The following is a 26,789-nucleotide window of genomic DNA, read 5'->3' on the forward strand; positions in this document are numbered from 1 at the left end:
GTGTGTGTGTGTGTGTGTGTGTGTGTGTGTGTGTACTTTTCCTAGACCATCAGCTTCTGAGTGCTGGGACCATGTAGTTTAGTTTTACATGCCACAGATATTCCAGAAATAATTGCAATGGGTGTTGTTTTTTTAATTGAGACTGTGATTACTGTCAGGCCACTTACACCTATGGCATAACAAGGTAGGAAGACCACCAGTTTATGAGTAAAACTTAAGCAATCTTGAATATTACTTACCCAACAAAGAAATAGAAAGGGGTAATTTGATTTGTAGCTACATTTGCATGAATAACCTATAGACTTAAAAGCCATTAAGGACAAGAAACTAAGCTTTTCCAAGATTTGGAGAGAATTTGAATGTGTTCTCCACTGTAAAAAAGATAAAATTTTATTCTAGAGCATTTGAAAATAAAAAAAGAGAGTCCAAGATTTACTATTTTTTTGCAAAATTTAGACAAGAAGTTGTATAAATTTTACAAGTAGTTCTAAGAATAATTTTCTTCTTTTAAAATATTGAGATTTCTTTTTATTTAAATTTGCTTTAATTATTTTTAATGTTGAATAACTTAAAGTAGTAATGGACATAGTTTTAAAAAATTGAACTTGAAAGCTTATAATGAAAATTAAGAAATTCTTACCCCAATGCACCCAAATCCATTGTCCAACCCCTTGTAGGTATTTATTTTTAATTCTTGTAGTTAATATTAATCCTTCTGATAGTTATTTCTATACTTTTATATATTTATACTGCTACCAGTTTTGCTTACTACCAGTTGTCTTTTCATGATAAATAATGATTTATTTCACTTATGTAACCCTTTCTGCATCCTGTACTACAATTATAGCAAAATTTTTAGTTCTATCAATGACCAGTGGTTATATCATTATAAATGATGATATAAATCTCTCTAGTATCCTTCTGCAAACTGGACTGGTTCCTCTGCAATTTGCTTGCTGCACAGCTGTCACTTTAGTGTTTCACTTTTTATAATTTTTTTATTTTTATTCATTTTTAATTGACAATTAAATTGCATATATTTATCATGTACAAAATTATGTTTTGAAATGTGTGTACATTATCAATGACCACATTGAGCTAATTAACGTATGCATTACCTCACACACTTATCATTTTCTGTGGTAAGAACATTTAAAATCTACTCTTAGCAATTTTCAAGAATACAGTACATTGCTATCAACTACAGTCACCCTATTGTACATTAGATCTCTTGAACTTATTATTCTTATCTAAGTAAAATTTTGTATCCTTCGACCAACAACTAACCCCCAATCCCAGTCCCTAGTAACCACCATTATACCCTCTGCTTCTGTGGGTTCAACTTTTTTAGATTCCACATGTAAGTGGCATCATGTAGTATTTTTCTTTTCTGTGCCTAGCCTGTTTCATTTATCGTAATGTCCATCAGGTTCATTCATGCTTATGTAAATGACAGGATTTCCTTCTTTTTTAAAGGCTGAGCAGTATTCCATTGTCTATACCACATTTCCTTTATCTGTTCATCGGTTTATAGACACTTAGGTTGATTTCACCTCTTGGCTTTTGTGAATAAGGCTGTAATTATTATACAAGTACAGATACTTCTTCAACATACTGATTTCATTTTCTTTGGATATATATCCAGTAATAGGGTTGCTCAAACATTTAGTATTTCTATTTTTTTTTTTTTTTTTTAGAGGCGGAGTTTCACCCTTGTTACCCAGGCTGGAGTGCAATGGTGTGATCTCGGCTCACCGCAACCTCCGCCTCCTGGTTTCAGGCAATTCTCCTGCCTCAGCCTCCTGAGTAGCTGGGATTACAGGCACGCGCCACCATGCCCAGCTAATTTTTTGTGTTTTTAGTAGAGACGGGGTTTCACCATGTTGACCAGGATGGTCTCGATCTCTTGACCTCGTGATCCACCCACCTCGGCCTCCCAAAGTGCTGGGATTACAGGCGTGAGCCACCGCGCCCGGCCTAGTATTTCTATTTTTAATTCAGCAACCTCCAGACTGTTCTTCTTAATAGCTATGCAAATCTACATTCCCACCAACACTATGGAAGGGTTCCCTTTTCTCTAAATCCTCACCAACAGTTACCTTTGGTCTTATTGATAATAGACAATCTTAAAAGTGTGAGATGATATCTCATTGTGGTTTTAATTTACACTTCTCTGATGATTAGTAATCTTCAGCATTTAAAAAATATAACTATTAGCCAGTTGTATGTCTTCTATTGAGAAATGCCTATTCAAGTCCTTTGTGAATTTTTAAATTGGGTTATTTGTTTTCTTGCTATTGAGTTGTTTGGAAGCTAATATAGTTTTTATATTAGCTTCTTATTAGGTGTGTGGTTTGCAAATATTTTTTTTATTCTAAATGTTGTCTCTTTCCTCTTAGAACTAGTAAATAAATTTAGTAAAGTTACAGGATACAAAATCAACATGCAAAAATCAGTTGCATTTCTTTATCAACAATGAACTGTCTGAAAAAGAAATCATTGTTTCCTTGGGTATCCAAAAACTTTTTAGTTTGGTGTAATCTCTTTGTACTCTCATTGCCTGTGTTTTGGGATCATATCCAAAATATCTTTGTCTGGACCAATTTCATAGAGATGTTTTTCCCCAGTGTTTTATTTTAGTAGTTTTATAATTTCAGGCATTACATTTAAACCTTTAATCCATTTTGAGTTGACCTTTGTATATGGTATGAGGTAAGGGTCTAATTTCATTTCCCTGTGTTCGTTTCTCTGTGTGTGGCTATCCAGTTTTCCCAACATCGTCTACTAAATAGACTGTCCTTTCTTCATTATGTGCTGTTGATACTTTTGTGGAAAATCAATTAACCATAAATGCATGAATTTATTTCTGGATTCTCTATTGTGTTAAATTACTCTATGTGTCTGTTTTTTACCAAGCTCTTTTGGTTACTATAACTCTAGAGAATATTTTGAAGCCAGGGAGTATGATGTCTTCAGCTTTCTTCTTTTTGCTCAAGATTGTGTTGACATTCAGAATATTTTGTGGTTCCACGTAAATCTTAGAACTGTTTCTTTTCTATTTCTATTAAAAATGACATTGGAATTTTGATAGTGTTTGTATTTAATCTGTACATCATTTTGGGTGGTATGAACATTTTAACAATATTAATTCTTCTAGCCATGAACACTGGATATCTTTCCATTTATCTGTGTCTTCAATTTCTTTATTTGATGTTTTATAGGTTTAGTGTACTAGTCTATTATCTTTTTGGTTAAATTTATTCCTAAGTATTTTATTATTTTTTGTACTTATGGTTAATGGGATTGCTTTCTTGATTTCTTTTTCAGATAGGTCATTGTTGATATAGAAATGCAACTGATTTTTACATGTTGATTTTGTATCCTGCAACTTTGCTAAATTTATTTACTAGTTTTTTTTTGTTTGTTTGTTTGTTTTGTAGGGTCTTTAGGGTTTTCTATATATAAGATCAGGCCATCCATATGCAGGGACAATTTAACTTCTTCCTTTCTCATTCGAATGCCTTTTTTTTTTTTGTACTTAAGGTTCTGGGGTACATGTGCAGATCATGCAGGATTGTTGCATAGGTACATACATGGCAAGGTGGTTTGCTGCCTCCATCCCCCCACTACCCACATCTGATATTTCTCCCCACATTATCCCTCCCTACCCTTCTCACCCCCCACTGTCCCTTCCCTAGCCCCTGCTAACTGACCTCAGTGTGTGAGGCTCCCCTCCCTGTGTCCATGTGTCCTCATTGTTCAACATCCGCCTACGAGTGAGAACATGTGGTGTTTGGTTTCCTGTTCTTGTGTCAGTTTGCTGAGAATGATGGTTTCCAGATTCATTCATGTCCCTACAAAGGACATGAACTCATAGTTTTTTTATGGCTGTGTAGTATTCCATGGTGTATATGTGCCACATTTTCTTTATCCAGTCTATCGTTGATGGACATTTGGGTTGGTTCCAATTTTTATTTCTTTCTCTTGTTGAATTGCTCTGGATAGGACTTCCAATACTGTGTTGAATTGAAGTGATGAGAGTGAACATCCTTGTGTTCTTCCTAACTTTAGAGAAAAATCTTTTAACTTTTTACCATTGACTATAATGTTAGCTGTGGGTTTGCCATATATGGCCTTTATTGTGATGAGGTACATTTCTTGTATATCTAATTAGTTAAGAGGGTTTTTTTTTTTAATCATGAAAGAAAGTTTAATTTTGTCAAATGCTTTTTCTGCATCTGTTGAAATGATAACTCGGTTTTGGACTTCATTCTGTTAATGTGATGTATCACATTTATATATTTGCATATGTTGAACCATACTTGCACCCCTGGTATAAATCCCTCTTGGTCAAGGTGAATGATTCTTTTAAAAAAAAAATTTATGATTTAACCCTTATATCTATTGCCTGTTTATGTATATAAATTTAACAGTACATCAAAAGAATAATTCCTCAGAACTTCTGGGGAATTTTTCTTTTGATGCACTGTTAACTTTAGTTTGCTAGAATTTTGTTGCAGATTTTTGCATCCATTTTGTTGATCAGGTATATTGGCCTGTAATTTTCTTTTCTTGTAGTATATTTGCCTGTCTGGTGTGAGGGTAATGCTGGACATATAAAATGAGTTTGGAAGTATTCCCTTTTCAATTTTTTTTGGAAGAATTTGAGAAGGATTGGTATTAGTTCTTCTTTAAGTGCTTGGGAGAATTCAGCAGTGAAGGCATCAGGTCCTGGGCTTTTCTTTGATGGGAGATTTTTTACTACTGACTCATTTCCTTACTCGTTATTGGTCTGTTTAGATTTTACATTTCCTCATGACTCAGTCTTAGTAGGTGAAGCATATCTAGAAATTTATCATTACTTCCAGATTATCAGTTTGTTGGCATATAATTGTTTGTAGTAGCCTGTTATGATCCTTTGTATTTCCATGATATCAGTTGTTAACTCCTCTTTCATTTTTTATTTTTCGAATTTGAGTCTTCTTTCTTTTTTCTTAGTCTAAAGGTTCATCTATTTTGTTTATATTTTCAAAAAAATCAAGTCTTAGTTTTAATGATATTTTCTATTTTTTTTTAAGTTCCCTATTTCATGTATTTCGGCTCTGATCTTTATTCTTTGCTTCTTTCTAGAAGAACTTTGGGCTTAGTTCTTCTCTTTCTAGATCCTCAAGGCATAAAGTTCTATTGCCTATTTGAGGTCTTTATTCTTTTTTGATGTAGGTGTTTATTGCTATAACCTTCCTTCTCAGAACTGCTTTGGCTGCATTTCCTAAGTTTTGGTACATTGTATGTCTATTTTTGTCTCAAGATTTTAATTTCCCTTTTAATTTTTTCTTTTACCTAGTGGTTGTTCAGGGGAATATTGTTTAATTTCCATATACTTGTGAATTTTCCAAAATTACTCTTTTCTTTTTTTTAAGTTTTGTGTCCTACTTTTTTTTAATTGTACTTTAGGTTCTGGGGTACATGTGCAGATCATGCAGGATTGTTGCATAGGTACATACATGGCAATGTGGTTTGCTGCCTCCAACCCCCCCGTCACCTATATCTGGCATTTCTCCCCATGTTATCCCTCCCAAACCTCCCCATCCCCCATCGTCCCTCTCCTAATCCCCCCAAGAGACCCCAGTGTGTGATGCTCCCCTCCCTGTATCCATGTGTTCATTGTTCAACACCAACCTATGAATGAGAACATGTGGTACTTGGTTTTCTGTTCTTGTGTCAGTTTGCTGAAAATGATAGTTTCCAGATTCATCCATGTCCCTACAAAAGACATGAACTCATCATTTTTCATGGCTGCATAGTATTCCAAGTATTCCATGGTGCACATGTGCCACATTTTCCTTGTCCAGTCTATCACCGATGAGCATTTGGGTTGGTTCCAGGTCTTTGCTATTGTAAACAGTACTGCAGTGAACATACGTGTGCACATGTGCATGTGTGTTTATAATATAATGGTTTATAATCCTTTGGGTATATAAGCAGTAATGAGATTGCTAGGTCAAATGGAATTTCTATTCCTAGGTCCTTGAGGAATCATCACACTGTCTTCCACAATGGTTGAACTAATTTACACTCCCACCAACAGTGTAAAAGTGTTCCTATTTCCCCATATCCTTTCCAGCACCTGTTCTCTCCAGATTTTTTAATGATCTCCATTCTAACTGGCGTGAGATGGTATCTCAGTGTGGTTTTGATTTGCATCCTTCTAATGACCAGTGATGATGAGCACTTTTTCATATGTTTGTTGGCCTTATATATGTATTCTTTTAAAACGTGTCTGTTCATAGCCTTCGCCTACTTTTGAATGGGTTTGTTTGTTTTTTCTTGTAAATGTGTTTTAGTTCTTTGTAGATTCTGGATATAAGTCCTTTGTCAGATGGGTAGATTGCAAACATTTTTTCCCATTCTATTAGTTGCCAGTTCACCCTAATGATTGTTTCTTTTGCTGTGCAGAAGCTCTGGAGTTTAATTAGATCCAATTTATCTATTTTGGCTTTTGTTGCCAATGCTTTTGGTGTTTTAGTCATGAAGTCCTTGCCTATGCCTATGTCCTAAATGGTTTTGCCTAGGTTTTCTTCTAGGGTTTTTATGGTGTTAGGTCTTATGTTTAAATCTTTAATCCACCTGGAGTTAATTTTAGTGTAAGGTGTCAGGAAGAGGTCCAGTTTCTGCTTTCTGCACATGGCTAGCCAGTTTTCCCAACATCATTTATTAAACAGGAAATCCTTTCCCCATTGCTTGTTTTTGTCAGGTGCGCCAAAGATCAGCTGGTCTTTGATGTGTGGCATTGCCATCGAGGCCTCTGTTCTGTTTCATTGGTCTATATCTCTGTTTTGGTACCAGTACCATGCTGTTTTGATTACTGTAGCCTTGTAGCATAGTTTGAAGTCAGGTAGCATGATGCCTCCAGCTTTGTTCTTTTTGCTTAGGATTTTAATGGCTATGCAGGCTCTCTTTTGGTTCCATACTAAGTATAAGGTGGTTTTTTGCAGTTCTGTGAAGAGGGTCATTTGTAGCTTGATGGGGATAGCGTTGAATCTATAAATTACTTTGGGCAGTATGGCCATTTTCAGGATAATGATTCTTCCTAACCATGAGCATGGAATGTTTTTCCATCTGTTTGGGTCCTCTCTTATTTCCTTGATCAGTGGTTTGTAGTTCTCTTTGAAGAAGTCCTTTATATCCTTTTTTAGTTGTATTCCTAGGTATTTTATTCTCTTTGTAGCAATTGTGAATGGCAGTTCATCCTTGATTTGGCTCTCTGTAAGTCTGTTATTGGTGTATAGGAATGCTTGTGATTTCTGCACATTGATTTTGTATCCTGAGACTTTGCTGAAGTCGCTTATCAGTTTCAGGAGATTTTGGGCTGAGACGATGGGGTCTTCTACAAGCACAATCATGTTGTCCACAAATAGAGACAATTTGACTTCCTTCTATCCTAACTGAATAAACTTTGTTTCTTTTTCTTGCCCAATTACTCTGGCTAGACCTTCCAATACTATACTGAATAGGAGTGGTGAGAGAGGTCATCCTTGTCTAGTGCCAGATTTCAAAGAGAATGCTTCCTGTTTTTGCCCATTCAGTATGATATTGGCTGTGGGTCTGTCATAAATAGCTTTTATTATTTTGAGATACTTTCTGTCGATACCCAGTTTACTCAGAGTTTTTAGCATAAAGCATTGTTGAATTTTGTCAAAGGCCCTCTCTGCATCTATTGAGATAATCATGTGGTTTTTGTCTTTGGTTCTGTTTATGTGGTGGATGACATTTATAGACTTGCATATGTTGAACCAGCCTTGCATCCCCAGGACGAAGCCTACTTGATTGTGATGGATAAGCTTTTTGATGTGCTGTTGCAGTTGGTTTGCCAGTATTTTATTGAAGATTTTTGTATCTATGTTCATCATGGATATTGGCCTGAAGTTTTCTTTTCTTGTTGAGTCTCTGCCGGGTTTTACTATCAGGATGACGTTGGTCTCATAAAATGACTTGGGAAGGATTCCCTCTTTTGGGATTGTTTGGAATAGTTTCAGAAGGAGTGGTACCAGCTCCTCTTTGTATGTCTGGTAGAATTAAGCTGTGAACCCATCTGGACTTTGGCTTTTTTGCTTGGTAGGCTATTAATTTCTGCCTCAGCTTCAGCTCTTGTTGTTGGTCTATTCAGGGTTTCAACTTCTTCCTGGTTTAGGCTTGGGAGGGTGCAAGTGTCCAGGAATTTATCCATTTCCTCCAGGTTTACTAGTTTATGTGCATAGACTTGTTTGTAGTAATCTCTCAAAATTACTCTTTTTATTTCTTTCTAGTTTCGTGCTATTGTGGTTGGGAAAGATACTCAATATAATTTTTCTTTTTAAATTTGGATGAATTTCCCAGTTTCATCCATAGATCTCTTACATTTCCTTTCACTTTTTAAAAATGTCTTACTTATAGATTGATTTCCTTTATTTTATTTTTCCTACTTCTCTATTGAAATTTTTATTTCAGCAATTCTTTTTAATTTCAATATCTCTTCTTTATTCTCTAATTTCTTTTTATTTAGCATCCTGTTCTTAATTTATTAATATGATATATTTATGATAGAAGTTAATGTTTTGTTTTTCTTACATTCTCTTTAATTCACTAAATTATGTCTGTCCCCTCCCTTCAAGGTAAGGTGTTCCTTTTTGGTTTGTTTGCCTGTTTGCTTTTGTTAAATCTTTGCTATTCTCTTTCACGTTGCAAACTTTTATTTGATAATCTTTGATATCCCAGTATTATTTGGCAACAGAAGAGATGCCCCTTTGCTCATAAAGCTAACCTGAGCTTGTTGATTGGTGGGCTGTGATTTAGGTAGATTAGGTAAAGTAGGTCATTTTGAGGAGTTACTTCGAAATGTCAGTATGCAACAACTTTCCTCTGGGGATACTCAGCTTCTTTAGAAGAGCAACCCTGCTGTTTTTCCAGGAGAGTATACATCTGGCTGAAGACAGTTCACATATTGAGCAGTCTCTGGAGTCTCGATTACTCTGTACACAGTCTTTTGCTTCATTCTCTATTGTATGTAGCTCTTCTGAACACTGAATTTCTCCAGAGTTATATCTTACTGCAGTTTGATAAATTGGTTATTATACCCTCCATTCATGTTCATTCTTCTATAGATGTGTTAATATCTCTTGTCTGACTCACATCCCTTGTCCAGCTCACCTGGTACTTGTGTTTTTATAACTGTTTTATTCCTTTACTCTCATTTCATCAGAATCTTTAGAGGAAGCAGTGATAAAAACATGTCGTTGATCATCAAAACTCCACAGCTCATCTATTTTCTAGAGTGCAATTATAGGGTAGACATTTATCTTCCTTTGAAAATGAGGTTTTATTTCCATATCTTCCTTTTCTCCTTTATAATGTTTCCTCTCACATTTTATCTAATGCCTGATCATAATACAGATCACAAATAAATTTTAAAATCAGTTATATTATTTTAAAACTGTTTTGTGCTCACCCATTCTAGCTTTATGAAGCAAAAAGGTTTAATATGTCTCTCTAATTGAAGAAAAAAGAAACCAAGTTATTATTAAATTCTGATATTTTCAATTCCAATGTACCTCAAATTTTTTTCTGTTGATCTCACTATTAGTTACTCCACATTGTAGCAGTGCAGACAAAGCATAGCACCTGCATATTAGAGATCCATTTTTATGCATTCCATATGTTTTTTCAATTCTCATAATATGCTTCTTGAGGTAACTTAAAATAGATTGACCATAGAGAGAGACTAAAAAGGAAGACTGAGATCACTATCTTTGCAAGACAGTTTTATAATATTGTTTGTTCTCTCTTTTTAAATTTTTAGCACTTTTTAAATGGAGAAATGGTCATCATTTTTGACATCTAGCTCTAGAGTTTCCAAAAATCTGTTTGAGTCCTCTCTCTGTCTTCAGACCACTTCTACACCTCTTGCTGGCCATAAGAAAAAATCTGTCTCATTTTTTATAAAACATTCATGGAAGCCTTTCAGATATCTGAAAATAGCAGTAATCATACCCCTGAGTCATTTGTCTCTTTTCTAGTATAGTAACCAAACTGGAACAGTGTACTCTAAACATGGGCCATCCAGTACATAATTAAAAGGGCTTATCACTTCAGTAGTTTTAGATAATTCTTAACTCAGATCCAAACCAAATTGGGCTTTTCAAGAGTTGTACCACAAAGTAGGCTTGCATTGGATTTGCACTTTCTTCATATCCTAGCATTTTATTTTATTGTTTAATTTTTTTATCCCAGATCTATTTTTGTACCTATGTGTAAAAATTTATATTTCATTTAGCAAATGCTAATATTTTAATTTAAGCTTGTACTTTCAAATTTAGAAATCCTTTTTGATTCCTAATTTGCAAAATACTCATTCCCCAACCAATATTCATTAATACCAACTTATAAATTTGAGTCTTCTACCTTACATGTCTTAATTGGAGTCATTAATAACAACATTGGAAAGAGCAGGGTCAAAGACAAAGTCCTGTAGTGCATCCCCAGGGACCTCCATTCAGTTTGATGTCTGTCAGTCCATCAGTCTATTTATTTATTTATCTATTTAGAGACAGAGTCTCTCTCTGTTTCCCAGCCTGGAGTGCAGTGACGCAATCTCGGCTCACTGCAACCTCTGCTTCCTGGGTTCCAGTGATTCTCCTCTTGTCTCAGCCTCCTGAGTAATGTGCCACCATGCCCAGATAATTTTTTGTATTTTTGTAGAGTTGGAGTTTCACCATGTTGGCCAGGCTGGTCTTGAACTCCTAACTTCAAGTGATCTGCCTGCCTTGGCCTCCCAAAGTGTTGGGATTACAGGTGTGAGCCACCACACCCGGAAACATCAGTCAATTCTATCCGATTTGAATTGGTCAACCACCTACATCAGCCTAATTGCACTATTTTTTTCAACTGCTTCCTTTTCTTTCTTTCTTTTTCTTTGTCTTTCTTTCTTTCTTTCTTTCTTTCTTTCTTTCTTTCTTTCTTTCTTTCTTTCTTTCTTCTTTCTTTCTTTCTTTCTTTTCCTTTCTTTCTCTCTTTCTCTCTTGCTTTAATTCTCTCTCTCTCTCTCGACAGTGTCTCATTCTGTCACCTAGGCTGGAGTGCAGTGATGCCATCTTGGCTCACTGCAGTCAGGACCTCCCGAGCTCAGATGATCCTCCCACCTCAGCCTCCTGATTAGCTAGGACTACAAGTATGTGTAACCATGCCTGGATAATTATTAATTTTTCTTTTTTGTAGATATGGGGTTTTATCATGTTGCCCAGGCTGGACTCAGATTCCTGAGCTAAAGCAATCACCTGCTTTGTGAGCCACCACATCCAACCTGCTTCCTTTTCTTCATGGAGATATAATTTTTAAAAAGTTAGTCAGAAGTTTTATTAAAATCTATGATGTTTTCTAGTCCAGTACTTCAATAAACTTTTGATAAATGCTCATGAGGTTAGTTTGACATAATTTTCTATTAGTGAACTCAAGCTGTATATAACCAATTGCTGCTAACTGCTCCTAAAATACCTATCTGTTTAATATATTTTAGGGAACTTTCAGTTTAATATGTCAGAGTAAGAACATCTTTGTTCACTTTTCCTCTCTGGAACCAACCAAAAACAATAGGATGAGAAGTAAAAAAAGAAAACTCTATCTTTGATGAAACTTAAAAGCTTTTATAACCTTAATCTCAAAAAGTAAGGGCTCCAAAGTACAGTGAAAATCAGATCAAGGTGAAGATGACACTGAGGATATCTGCTGCTCTAGATTTAGGTCAAGGATAGTGTCCCAAAAGTCTGTGGCATGACCTGACAAAGGAAAGAAACAATCCCTGTTTTGAAATAAAATCGGTTTTCAAGCTGGTAGTGAGAACATCCTGAAACTCTGACTACCACATAGGGCAGAGAAGACGGATTGGAAAATTAAAGAATATAACACTATGCACACATACACCTGCACAAGCACACACACAAACACACACAAAAACATACACACAGATACCTGTATCAACATAGAAGGATTTCCTGTGAACAAGAGAAACTACTTACTAGTCAGAAGCAGAATCACAACTACAGGGAAGAGTACTCATAAGAGATTATATGATGACAAATGATGTTTATACTACTCTCTACTACTTTTTCTCAGCTACTCATGACTATCCTGCTCACTCTCTCAGTTACTCCCCAAAATGATACTTCCATACATAACAAGGGTAGTAAAAAACTTCTCTAATACAACCTCAAGTAATAATTGAAAACAAATTATCATGGTACTAATACAAACTTTGTTGCAAATGGAAGAATATGACCAATAAAGGATTTGTGAAGAACACATAAAAAAAGAGAACACCTGAAAAATAAGTCAATAAAGATGATAAAATAAATGTAAATAAAATAATACTGCCATACAAATGAATGTGAATAGGGATTGCTGAAAATGGTCAGGGACAGGGAAGATACACTTGATAAAACTGAGCAAAAATAAAATGAAAAATAACAGTGAAAAAGCATTAGAGAAGAAATTGTGAATATGAGAAATAAAAAATCTCCGTGATATGTATAGTCTGTGCTGCTGGGGGAAAAATAGAACAAATAAAAGGGTTTTTAGGAAAGCTTTCTTGAATTATAGGGGCCATGAATCCATAGTCATAAAGGGTAATATGGTGTCTAATGAATAAAGTACACAAATTGACCAGGATATATCCTTGTAAAAGTACTGGACTTCCCAAATACAAAACCACAATAATGTGGGCTTCTTGATCATAAAAAAAATTCCCTATGTTGTAAGAAATTCTCAAGCTGGGCTTTAGATTTCTGGATAGCAATATTCAATGCCAGAATTGAGTATTGCAAGCAATGTCTTCATGGAGTCATCAGAAAAAGAGAATGTGACCCATGGATTGTACAATAGCCCAACTATTATTCAAGTATAAACACAATAGACAGATGATTTTATACATTCGAAAAGAAGAAAATATGGTTCTCATGAGACCGTCTTAAAGAAACTTCTAGAAGATAGCTAAATGATGAGCTCACACAGACACATAGAGGGAAACAACACATACTGGGGCCTTTGGGAAGGTTGGGGAAGAAGGAGAGAGAGGATCATTAAAAATAATGAATGGATACTATGCTTAATACTTGGGTGTTAGATAATCTGTTACAGCGTACAGCAAACCCCCATGACACAAGTTTACCCATGTAACAAACCTGCACTTGTACCCCTGAATTTAAAACAAAAGTTAAAAAAAAGAATTGATGTAACTATACAATGAATAGAAACAACAGATAAAAGGACTATTTTAAGAAAAGAACTAATTTAAATACAGAACTATGACTAAACGATCATAGGATTTACAATTGCATGGAAGGATATAAGTGTTATAAAACTTAATAGTGCAGAAATTGTAGTATAGCAAACAGAAGTTAGTAGATGACAGGAACTGGTAGAGAGAACGAGTGGTAGGAGTGAGCCTATAGTGGTTTCCTTATATTCGTAGTGGGTGAGGGGCTATCAGATCCTGTTCCTAGCTGATAAACCAAGCTATAGAGAAATATATTTTAAAGGTACAAAGGTAACAACTAGATTAAGTACAATAAAGCCAACCAAAAAAATTCTTATTGTAAATTAAGGAAGTAGAACTATACTTATTTCTTCATAATTTATAGCAAGGAGTTAATAAAGTTTATCTAAATAAGTAGTTAAAAATTATTCACAAATTTTGCCAACTCTCCAATCTATACTCTATACAATACATATTTTCTCCTAATTTGAAAAAATCATTATCATTTTTCTTCTCCATGATTATTTGAATGATACCAAGATGGTCCTGAGATCTCATTTGCCAGTTCATCTTAGCATATTTGGATAATCTTCACCTTGATCTAGCGACCTGAACTTATTTAAAGCAGCCAGGGACAACAATCTTGATTTCACTGTATTCATATTTTATTCCTATCAATTCAGCTGGTTTACTGTTTTTAATCTTTCTTCTTCCTTTCCGTCAATCCACCAATCCAATCGATATTTATTCATCTTTTACTGTGAGTTAGATGCTATGCAAGGATGTTGGCTAGCTAGAAATAAGATGGAGACAAACCCCTGCCCTCAAGATGTTCACAGTCTAGTGAGAGGAAGACAAAAACTAATACAAATAAATTATTTTAATATCAGGGAACCCAGGCCTCAAGAAAAGATAAATCTGTGAATGATTCAAGAAAGGCTCTATGGAGAAAGTAGCATTTCAGTTGGGTCTTGAAGAAGAGTAGGTCTTTAGCAGGCAGTGGAAAAACAAAGAGCAGTCCAGGTACAGAAGGAAAGATGATCATTTTGTTTTGATATAATTTGAATATACTAGAGAGAAGGGCAGAGGTGGCCCTAGAGATTGTTTTCTGGGTTGAAGATAGAGTCCAAGCCTCTGGGTGACTTTGTAAGTACCAGTGGGTCCCCCTTGAATTTAGCAGCATCACATTTAGGTTTGATCCTTCACAATACATCAACCCTCCATGATACACGCCCTGTTTTCTTTCCCCTTGGATTACACGCCAGGTTGCCAAGAAGCACTCCAGTTGAGAATTGGATTGATGACCCCAGTGAATAGCACATAGCCCTGCCCAGTTCCTGCAGGCTATAGGCTGCCCACTCCTGGTCCCAATACAGGTCTCTCAGGGGGTGCTTCTCAGTTCCTCTTTTGCTATATCTCACCTTCATCTCCAGGGCCTCTGGAACCTTCTTGCCTTCCCACGCCCAACTCCGCTTGGTGAAGTAGTTGACGGTGGCAAATTCAATCAGTGCAGAAAATACAAAGGCATAACAGACGGCTATGAACCAGTCCATGGCCGTCGCATATGCCACTTTAGGTAAAGAATTTCTGGCACTGATACTCAAAGTGGTCATGGTAAGCACAGTGGTGACACCTGAGGAGAGAAAAGATAAGAACCAGTTGCAACTGGAAAACATTGAGAGCGTATTCGATGAAATTACTGATTTCCTATTTGAAAGAAGAAGCTTTACCCCACTCAGAATGGCCCCTTTAAAATAATAATAATAATTAAAAAAACAGACAATCAAATCTGATGGGCCCACCTAGTAACCAGCCCATCCCAATTGGCAGAGGAATAGGCATCTGCAATGGAGTACTTTTAATAGTTGTCCTCTAGCTTCTGCTTAAACATTTCCATTGAGGAGCAGGTAGTCCATTTTACTGTAAGAGAGCATTTTAATTATACAAAACTAGCTTATAAGCTGAAACCTGCCTTCTTTTATCTACTGGCCCACAGACTGATCTTCGAGTTTCTTCTGTGGCCATGCAAGAAAAAAAATCTCCTTACTCTCCAGAACAGGCCTTCAGAGACCTGAAAAGGGCTATAGTTTCTGGCAAAACTACTCATATTCAAAATGAACATGGAGATTCATGTTCACCTCATGAACTCCTTTTCTTGTTCACTTCCTTCCCTATACCTGCAATTTTCTTCTGAATAGCCCGGAGCTGAGCCCAAGACTCAGGACATGGTCTGAATTCAGTAGGAAGATTACTTTCTTAATTTTGGACACTCTTCTGATAATGCAGCAAACTATTGTGGAAAGTGGTTCTGTAGCTGCATCACACCCTACGTCCCTATTGGGCAATGAAAACTATTTCAAAATCTGTTTCTTGTGAGTTTTTGCCAAATCCAAGCTTGTCTTTAGATCAATTGATTCTTTTGGTGGAGGAGTGTTATTCTAAGTTCAAGAATTTATTTACCTTTAAATTCTACTTTATGTTTTTTCCTAATATTTTCATATTTTAGATATGCATGTGAGATATATATATATACATACATATATATATATATATATATAATTATGATTAATGGTATAAACTTTAGAGTCAGAATGAACTAGGTTGAAACCTGGGCAACCTCACTTACTAGTAATATGACCTTAAATAAGGTGTTCTACCCCAGACAACCTCAGTTTTATCATGTGTAAAAGGGGAGCGATAACACCAGATAATACAGATATTTGTTGGAACTATATATATATATAGTTCTCTCTCTCCTTCTCTCTCTCTCTCTCTCTCTATATATATATATATATATATATATATATGTGTGTGTGTATATATATATATATATAATGTGTCTATATGCTATAGAATCTCTCTATATACCTACATAGATAGATATATATGGAATGACACAGAGTAATCATTCCATAAATAGCTTCTATAATTAACATGACTATTATTTTTACTGTTCTTAGAACAATAATGTTGTCATAACTATGTAATTAATCATAGTAGTATAAGTATAATCACATTGTTAACAACATATCATAATAATTTTACAATTGCTAGCAATGTTATTCTAGTTTCAATGACTACTATACTAGAAGTTAGATGTTCTGAGTGCTGCCACTTACTTGCTTTGTATCTTAGGGAATTTCTTTATTCTCTCTGTGCCTCCGTTTTGCTCATTTATGAATATTCCCTACTGTCTCTGTCCCCCAGGATTTTGATAAAGCAGTAGATATATAAAGCCATTCAAACCTGAGGAAGGGGAAATGGTTAGACTGTCTTCTGAGTGTTGGCATGGTGAAGAGGATGGAGAAAGTGAGCCTCTTTAGCCTGGGTCAAGTGGGGCATGGAATGAAGTCCGAATCAGGTGAAAGATGCTATATATGAAAGCAAACAGAGAAGGCACTGCCTCCATTAACTTTACCCAAAGGGTCAGCCATGTGTGCTGATGCCTATGGGACTTCCTCTTCTATCCTGGTCTGCTGAAGCACCTTACTTATATATTTTCTATATAAATGAAAATCCAGACTGGAAAAAACTGAGTACAGTTTCACCAGAAATATCCTAAAGGAGTACCTTTGCTCAAACTAGGCAGAGAGTCATCAAGGGTGATTAGCCAAAACACATTTTAAGCCATGTAAGGAATCAGCCACATAACTAATACTTATTAACAAACTATCTGAATCTGTAACCTGGTAATCTGTGAGAATGGATCCGGGCCTTGGAAACCTTCAGATCATACTGAGCAAGGAGTTACTTAATGGGAGAAACAAGCTACCTCATTAATGGTTAGTAGCAAATGCAGTTGTCCACTCTGACACATTCATAGAAGTGTGCTGCTAGTGCTTAGATGAAGAGAACTGTATTGTGACATAAGTGTTTCTGTACCATGTCTCAGTAGAGATTTTTAGAGCTCTAGTCTCTAGGGCTTAATTAAAACTGTCAACTTACAGAAAGCTCTTAGCTAGTCAGAGCTTGTAGGGCCCTCAATCAAGCCTTTGGTACACTTCATGGATGGACAAAGAGATTCTTGGCATTTTAAAAGATATTCAGCCTGTCACCAGTGCTTCTCTTTCAAGACTAGAAAACATTTCTGAAAAGGCTCAGGTAGAACTGACTGTCCTCCCTCGTCTCCTTTGAGCACTTCTAGTGCACTTACTTCATGACATGTGTCTCTGATACCAAACCACATCTGTGATGAGTGGAAAGGACTTTAATTCTCAGGAACAGCCAACTAGCCCACTGTACCACATTTGCTCCCATCAGAGTTAGTATTGTACTTTTCTTACAGTAATTATTAAATATATTATTATTAATGTAGCTCTTATTGTCTTCTTTTCTCCAGCATTACTAACTGTCTGCTTTGTGCCTTATACAGAATTAGGTCTTAAGGATAAAAAATTTAGATATTTCGGACAATAGCATTCAAAATGATTACCCATTCTCCCCCTAGGAGATAATCAGAATCAATCACATTTCATATATCTGTTTACCTCAGACATCACATACCACTACAGGGGCAAGGCTATTTGTTAATTCACTTTCAGTCAGGCTTAATTCTGTTTTACAAAGTCCTATCTAACCCTATCACCCATACCCTTATAAACTCTTTATTGCAAACTCTTTTTACTGTCTAATTCTGCTACTCTATGACTGGGGAGTCTATATTCTCAACCTGTTATCTGAATGTGTATTCCCCTTTTGGTCTTAACTGAAACCTGACTCTCCTCTTGAATACACTGTTTTGGTTCTCAAAATGTGGTTGATAATTCAGAATCAAGAGCTCCAGAGGTGCAATCCATATTTTCTTTGATGTCTACTTCTTAGAGCATTACAGGACCACACTGTAGTAACCAGTGCTCTTTTGACATGTCTACCATCTGGTGACACCCCTTTCTGCACTTTTCGTAAGTGTCATCTGTAGAATACTCCCACCTCCCCAAAGATTCCTTTGTGCCCATACCATCCTCTCCTTCGCCTTAGGTAACCACTGATGTGCTTTCATTTGCTATGGATTAGATTTTTCTCTTAAAGTTTCGTATAAATATTTTACAGTACGTACTCACTTGTATCTGGCTTCTTCCACTCAGCATAGTATTTTTAGGTTCATCCATGTTGTTGCATCTATCTGTGGTTTGTTCCTGTTAATTTCACAGTAGCCTTCCATTGTATTGATATTACCTAATTTGTTTATTCATTCACCCAGTAATGGATACCTGGATTGTTTCCAGTATTCAACTATTGTGAATAAAGATACTGGGATGATTTACATGTAAGTCTGTATGAGTATATTTCTCTTGGCAAATACCTAAAGAATGGAACTACAAGATTATATAGTAAGCATATGTTTAACTTTATATGGCATTGCCAAACTGTTTTCTAAAGTAATTTTACCATTTAACATTCCCAGCAGATGTATGAGAGTTTCAGTCAGCATGCATCCTTGACTTAAAAAAAAATAATAATAACATTAAGTCAGGCGCAGTGGCTCACGCCTGTAATCCCAGCACTTTGGGAGGCAGAGGTGGGTGGATCACAAGGTCAGGAGTTCCAGAGCAGTCTGGCCAAAATGGTGAAACCCTGTCTCAACTAAAAATACAAAAATTAGCCAGGCACAGTGGAGCGTGCCTGTAGTCCCAGCTACTCGGGAGGCTGAGGCAGGAGAATTGCTTGAACCCAGGAGGTAGAGGTCGCAGTGAGCCGAGTTCATGCCACTGCAGACTCTGTCTCAAAAAATAAAAATAAAAATAATTGATACTATAACAATTTTCTCTGATAGTGAAAGTCCTTGAAACATTTTATCTCCATATATTCCCATCTCAATGTATAAATATTACATTATGTTCTAGTATTTTATTTTAAATGTATTGGTCAAGCCACTGTTACTATTTCATACATTCAGTGTTTATTTTAGCCATTCTAGTATTTAAAATGATGTCTCCATGAGGTTTTAGTTTACATTTCTTTAATTTAAAAAAAAATGATGTTAAAGATCCTTTCACATGATTATGGGCATTTCTATATATTCTTTGGTGAAGAATCTGTTCACATCTTTTGCCTGTTTAAAAATTTGGATTCTTCATCTTTTTATTATTGAATTTTAGGAGCATTTTATACTTTCAGAATATATAAATATTTCAAAATATATTTTGTTGGGTCTGCGCAGATATAGTATGCTTTATCTCAGGCTATGGCTTGCCATTTCATTTTCTTAATGTTGTCCTTTGATGAGCAGAAACTTTTAATTTTGATGAAGTCCAATTTATTAGTTATTTTCTTTATTGTTATGTTTTTGTGAACTAAAGAATTTCTGCTTCCTAAAGGATGCAAAAATATTGCCTTGTATTTTCTTCTAAGAATCATATTTCCAGCTTTTACATTTAAATCCATGATCAATCTCAAATTAATTCTCCGCAGTGCCATCTTTATCATAAATCAAGTGTCCATCTATATGGCTGTATTTTAGGCTTTCTTATTTTCTTAAAAATCTTTCGAGACAGGGTCTCACTCTGCCACCCAGGCTGGGGTGCAGTGGCATGATCATGGCTCATGGCAGCCTCAGCCTCCCAGGCCCAAGCAATCTTCTCACCTCAGCCCCCCGAGTAGCTGGGAACACAGGGATGTGCTACCACACTTGGCTAATTAAAAAAAATAAATTAAGATGAGGTCTCCCTGTGTTGCCCAGGCTGGTCTTGAATTCCTGGGCTCACCACTTCAGCCTCTCAAAGTGCCGTGATTACAGGCATGAGCTGCCACGCCTGGTCTCTCTACTTTGTTATTTTTTAGAAGGATATATTGGCTATTCTTGCTTTTGGTTCTTACATAAAAGTCTTTTAATAACTTTTTATATTAACATTTTAACTTGCAGGTTCTCATATCAATTCAATTAGTGTAAATACCAATTCTAAATTAATATGAGGCCAAGTTTGAATTAAAAAATGAATTATCAAGGAACCCCACATTTCACACTAAGCCCAGGCCAAAAGAAACATGCTTCTTTATTGTCCTCTGCACTGATAAGTATATTTTTCTAGTAATCTCTTGCATTGAAAGCATAACTCTTCAATGATATTGAATTTATGGGAAATCCTTGTATTAATTTCCTTTGGCTTATGTAGGAAATTATCACAAATTTAGTTGCTTAAAACAACTAAATGTCTTCTTACAATTCTTGAGGCTAGAAGTCTGAAATTAGTTTCACTGGTCCAGTGTCAAGGTGTCAGCAGGGTGACATTGCCTCTGGAGGCTCTAAAGGAATAATCCATTACCTTTTTAAGCTTCTAGAGCTGTATGACAGATTCCTTCACTCATGGTCCCCTTCCTCTTTCTTGAAAGCCAACAGCAGAGCATGTTTAAAACTTTCATCCTTCTGTCATCACACTGCTTTCTCTCCATAGTCAAATCTCCTTCTGCCTTATTCTATAAGGATACTGTGATTGCATTTAGGCCCTATTCCAGATAATACAGAGTAATCTCTCTATCTCAAAATCTTTTAGTTAATCACAACTGCAAAGTTATTTTTGCTGTATAGGTCACACTCACAAGTTCCAGGGACTAGAATATGGGTATGTTTGGAGACCATTATTCTGTCTACCACAATCTTAATTGTAAATGTCTTTTTTATATAAATTTAAAAGTCAAACTCTTGTTTACCAATACCAGGAGTCCATCTGCGTATCTTCCTTCCACAATAGTATCAGTTCATATCATTAACACTCAAGTTTTCAGTTTGTCTTTTCATTTGGGCCCCTGAGTATTTCCTTTAATTTCTTAAACTCGGGAGTTTGAGATCAGCCTGACCAACATGGTGAAACCCTGTCTCTATTAAAAATACACACACAAAAAATAGCCAGGCATGGTGGTGGGTGCCTGTAATCCCAGCTACTTGGAAGGCTGAGGCAGCAGAATTGCTTGAACCCAAGAGGTGAAGGTTGCAGTGAGTCAAGAACACACCATTGCAGTTCAGCCTGGGTGACAGGAGTGAAACCATCTCAAAAAAGAAACGAACAAACAAACAAACAAAAGGTTTCTGTTTCACCTAGCTTTTCTAGGATTTTATAAAGGAAGCTTTTTCAGGGTATCTAGTTTGCTATATTTCCTAAAGTGAGCATATTTAATCCACTCTCATACAACTTCTGCTCCCTCCACTTCACTAGAACTGTTCTTTTCAAGATCACTAACAGCCAAGTAGATCACAATACCCAACAGACAGTTTCTGTCTGCAGTTCATGTAAACTCAGTACAATTCAACCCACAATAGTATTCTCTGCTTTTTGAAATACTTTACTTATTTGACTTCCATGATATCACATTTGATTATTCTTTCTTTTTCCTACTTTACAGGTCATTCTTTCTGTTTCTCCACTGCTATCTTCTACTATACCTGACCTACAATGCTACTTCTTCCTAAAATATAATTTACTTTTTATTTCACTACCTGGTAAAACTTCAGGATATTGGTAGAAACACCTTCTGTGTGGATATCAAGTACACTCAAGTATATGTCTCACAGGTGTCATCGCCATGGAGGCAGTTTAGTAGCTGAAAAAAATATTTATCTCCTACAGTGGGAAAAATAGGCAGGAAATGTTTTATATGTTTTAAGTCTGTGAGGAAAAGTGCTAATGATATGCAAATGTATTCCTAGATATCAGTATACTCATGATGAAGAAAATGCCTTTGATTGTGGGTACTATTAAGAAATTCTTTAAACCTTGTGTGGCCTTTACAGAATATCAGATAATTCACACTTTCAAAAAGACTAGAGAAGAAGCAGAAAAGACAGACACTCACACAAAAAAGGTGGATCTTAACAAAGTCCCCAATCCAATACTCTGTTGACAGCTTGGTTTCTAACCCTTTAAATTCTTCACTCTGTGCACTAAATTCCTCTTTTTTTCACTAAAGGATAATTCCCTCTCCAGTTTTTGGGGCAAGCAGGACTGAGAGAGGAAGCATTTCAGTATCTTACTGGTTAAATATTCTTCTTATTCTAACTTCCTCCTTAAGACTTCAGTTGTCTAAAGCTCCGTGGTCTGATGATTCAGTTGCTACTGTTAAGCTCAGGCATTTCTCCCATTCTCTCCAGGAATCATTCTTCCACCTTTCTCACCTCTACTGTGACTCTCCATGATAAAACTTTCCCTTACGCTCCATAAATTATCACTCACCAAATACTGTGCGGGCAGGAACAGACTCTCTGTTGAGCCAGAAAGACACTTGTGACAGAATGACAGTCATGATACATGGCAAGTAGGTCTGGATCACAAAGTAGCCAATTTTTCGCTTGAGATGGAAGTGGGTTGTCATGACGACATATTCTCCTAGAGAGAGAGTAAAATTAGGCAGTATGTAGCTACGTAACCATTGTTAAATTAAGTTGGGCCCCGATTCAATTCACAAAGCTCCTTAATCTTATATTAAAGACAAGGTATTCCAGCACCTCCCAAGTTCATGTAACCAGAGCCTTTTAATAATCACAAAACTGTGTGTTTTTTTTTGTGTGAAAAAACAATGCTATTGGTGTACCAATACAGCTTGCTCAAAACAATTTTGAGACAAGTTCATTCAAGTACATTAATGTTGTCATTTAAATAATAATAAAAATAATAATCTACAGCACTTGTGTGATAGGTACTCATTTAGCACTTTAACATTATAAGATATTTAATCTTCACGAGAACCCTATGAGGTAGGTACTATTGTTATCCTCATTTTATAGGTCAAGAAACTAAGGCAAGGAGAGATGGAGCAACTTGCATAAGGTTACCCAGCTAGTAAGTAGTAAAGCCCAAGGTCAAGCCTGGGTAGGTTGTCCATAGTTTTTGCTTTTTAACTATTATGCTCTGCTGTTCTAATGGACTTACTTGGTTAGACCCAAAAGTTCATATAGCAGAATGTGAACTAACCTACATTATCCCACTTCTAAAATAAGAGTAAGCACTTATTGTGCTTTTACTGTGTGCCAAAATATTTTCTGAGTGTTTGTGGAGTGTTAACTTTATATCCTCCTAAAAGCTCTATGAGATGGGTACTAATAATTACCCCATGTTGTTAAATCCATTAGTCAATTCTCCCTCTTACTGGATTTGTCAGCAGCACTTTAAGCAGTTGATCCTTCATCCCTCTTGTAATCACTGTCTTCACAGAACCTCTATGCCATGATGCTTTTCTGGTTTCTCCTACTTCACAGACCACTCCTCCAAAGCCTCCTTTGCTGACCTTTTAATTTTTAAACATTTGAGGATGTCAAAACTATACTTGTACTTCTTTTTTGTCTCACTCAGACACTAGCCATTCTTATCCAGCCTGAGCCTTTAATACCTTAAACTCTAATAACTCCCCAATGTATATCTTCTACCTGGGCTTCCTACTTGTTATGGGTTGAACAAAGATATGCTGAAGCCCTAGCCCCTGTTACATCAGACTGTGGCCTTGTTTGGAAATGGTGTTATTGTGAATGTTGTTAGTTAAGATGAGATCATGCAGTACTGGAGTAGGGTGGGCCCCTCATCCAACACAACTGGAGTCCTTATAAGACAGGAGAGCACCGTGTGAAAACACAGACACACAGGGAGAAGGCCATGTGACAACAACAGGCAGAGATTGGAGTGGTGCAGCTGCGAGCCAAGGAACGTCAAGGATTGCAGCCACCACCAGAAGCTAGGGAGAGACAAGGGACAGATTCTCCCCTCAAAATCTCTAGAAAGACATAACCCTGCTGATACTTTGATTTGAGACTTCTAGCCTCAAGAAATGTGAGACACATTTCTGTTAAGTTACAGTTTGTGGTACTTTATTACAGGAGTCTTAAGGTTCTCTACTCAACTCTAAGATTTATATATTAGACATCACTACTTTGGGATCTAATAAGCATCTTGACTTAACATGAAAACCAACATTTTGTTTTTCACTTTCCCCATCCCACACTCCCATTCAAAATGTCTCACCTAAGAGACTTTCCACTGACTTCTCAACCCCACCATGTTCTCTTCCTCTCTTTCACTCGCTCTCTCACCCTCCTTCTCTCACTCTCTCTGTCACACACGTAACACACACACAAAATCAATCAGTCAGCCAACTCTTCCAGCTCTTTCTCCAAAATATATCCATAATTTGACCACTTCTCACCACATCTACTGCTACCACCCTGGTCTAAGCTGCCATCAGGTCTCACCTAGAGAACTGTAATAGCTTTCTAACTGGTCTCCTTGCTCTGTCCTTGACTCCTCTTCAATGCATTCATAGTACAGCTGCCATAAATGATATTATTAAAACATAAGTCATATCTTGTCTGTCTTCTGTTCAAGACTGTCCAATGGTTTACCATCTCTCAAAGAGTAAAAGCCAGAGTCTCCAAAATAGTCCCCAAAGACCCTTGCAATCTGACTACTCTAACAGAGCTTCTTATTTTTCACCTCTCTTCCTCCACTCACATTTGGTTTTGGCAGGATTCCCAATTAAGGCAATTTCCCACTTTTCTACTCTACCCACTCCCTTGTACCTAAACCTAGGAAACACCATCTGGTCATTCGAGCCTCCATATGCAATCCATAGTATGTATTCACATCTTAGCTTGTTTATGTGAACACAAAAAATACAAGTAGGCTTATTTTTAATTTAGCAAATTAAAAATTACAACTTTGGAGTTCCTACCTCTTTTCTTTCTCTCTCTTCTTTTTTTTTTCATTTCTTTTCTTTTTTTGTTTTATCTTCTGTGTACGCCCACCTCTACTTTTTTCTGTCCTTTCCCTTTCCTTCACTCACTCTCCCCACTGAAAAGGTATTGGGGGTTTGTTTTTCATGAGATTTGGACTTCGATTAGCTTAGGCAATTTCCCCTCTTTACCATCTTAGTCTCACATTTCCAAATCTTACTTATTAATGCTAACTCTGATCATGTAAAATATTTAATACATAAAACATGTAATAAATATTCATAATTACATTCTGTGGCTCTAAAAGGCAAAGAAAATGGACTTTTCAAAAGATCATCAAATTAACTATTTGTTTTGAATAACTGACTCAAAACAGTTGAACACATTGATTTTCCTCAATCCTCTCTTTTTCTATACTTCTTTCTCTTTCTGTCTTGGTTTCTCTCTTCTGAAGAGGTGAAAGGAATTCTCTTTAGTAAGAACTGACACCTTTTGATAAGTTGGGAAGATTTCTCTTGTTTCTGTCCTTGTATTGCAGACTATCTGGGTCCAGTGTGAAACTGTCAAAGGGACAATGGAAAGACATTTTTGTTTATTTACAGGTATTCACAACTTATATCATTTCCATGGTTGGAACTTACAAGTGGACTTTTAGAAACCTTAGCAAATTATTATTATGTCAATTAACTCAATCAGTTTTCTTAAACACACTCTGATATTTTTATCTCTATATATCTCCTTCTCTGCCAAAGAGAGAACCAAAGCTTTAATCAAATTGAAAGATTTTAACAATTCCCTCCATCCCACTTCCACCCTTGTGTCCCAGCTTTTTAAGCTCATTATGTACCATCTGTGTTGTGTATGTTGTATGTGAAATATTCAAGGGTACAATATAAAACATACAATGCACGTATATTCACAAATCACATTATCTATGTATCAGAAATGCAGAACAGTTTAGCTAAATAATGCTTTACATAACTGAATATATTTTCCTAAAGTACATTTGTTAGAGTATCTCCCTCCTTGCCCCTATTGCTGAGTCTCTCTGTCTTTTTTATTATGAAGGATGACCCTTTAAGTGATTTGGGGGAATTTTCTCCTGCCTTTTCATTCCAGCCTATTAAACTCCATCTGTGTTCAATGTGAAGTATTTGAGGATAGAGTGTAAAACACATTCACAGCTTAGCTAGTTTCTAAGGTTTTGAAACACACAAGAGGGTTTTTTAGCTTGGCAAATTAACTCATCATAAAAAGTAAGTGGATATATTTTCTTAAATCCATCTTGGGTATTTTTCCATCTCTCTATCTCTATTCCTTGTCCTTTATCTTGCCTCCTGTTTTCTTTTTATCTCCATCTCTCTGATTTTTCTTTATGTCTTATTTTATGCATTATATTTACTTACCTATACTATACATTTAAAGAAATAATATATGCAATGATAATAATAAAACTGTCATTCTAAAAGTAATCAAATTTCTAGGAAAGATTGATAAATAAGGATCATATATCCAAACTATCTTTTTAGAAAATTAATGTAATAATTTCCCAAATTAGGGGATGGTGCCAACAGCTAGACACAGACTTTGAGGAATTTCATTCATTTATTTAATACATGTTTAAAGCTGGAGCAAAGAACAGATGGCCACTGCTTGAAGCTACTTTATACTGAGGACTGACAGCATTTGGAGAGAAAGCCAGCCATACCAATCAGAACAACCATGGACTGTGGGTACTTTCTCTGGCCCAGATTTCCATTCCTGCATACATGGAAGAGTGTATGCAGAATTTAGAAAAAAATGCACATAATTTATGGTCACAATAAAAACAATACACATATATGTGAGGTAATAATA

At 36.1% G+C, this 26,789-nt stretch overlaps 1 protein-coding gene across 2 annotated transcripts in view; it reads right to left on the bottom strand.

The window, feature by feature from the left end:
* GABRA3 (gamma-aminobutyric acid type A receptor subunit alpha3) overlaps positions 1-26,789 on the bottom strand; it is a 250,766-nt gene that overhangs the window by 8,961 nt on the left and 215,016 nt on the right. For both annotated transcript variants that reach the window (XM_017500892.2, XM_037728628.1), the window contains exons 8-9: positions 22,447-22,599; positions 14,704-14,915 (exon numbers count right to left, since the gene is read on the bottom strand). In XM_017500892.2, coding sequence (XP_017356381.1) covers positions 14,704-14,915; positions 22,447-22,599 — 365 coding nt within the window. The remainder of the gene's footprint in view (positions 1-14,703; positions 14,916-22,446; positions 22,600-26,789) is intronic.

This window comes from Cebus imitator, unplaced genomic scaffold, assembly GCF_001604975.1.
Source record: "Cebus imitator isolate Cc_AM_T3 unplaced genomic scaffold, Cebus_imitator-1.0 Scaffold273, whole genome shotgun sequence".
In the NCBI taxonomy this organism is placed as follows: Eukaryota; Metazoa; Chordata; class Mammalia; order Primates; family Cebidae; genus Cebus; species Cebus imitator.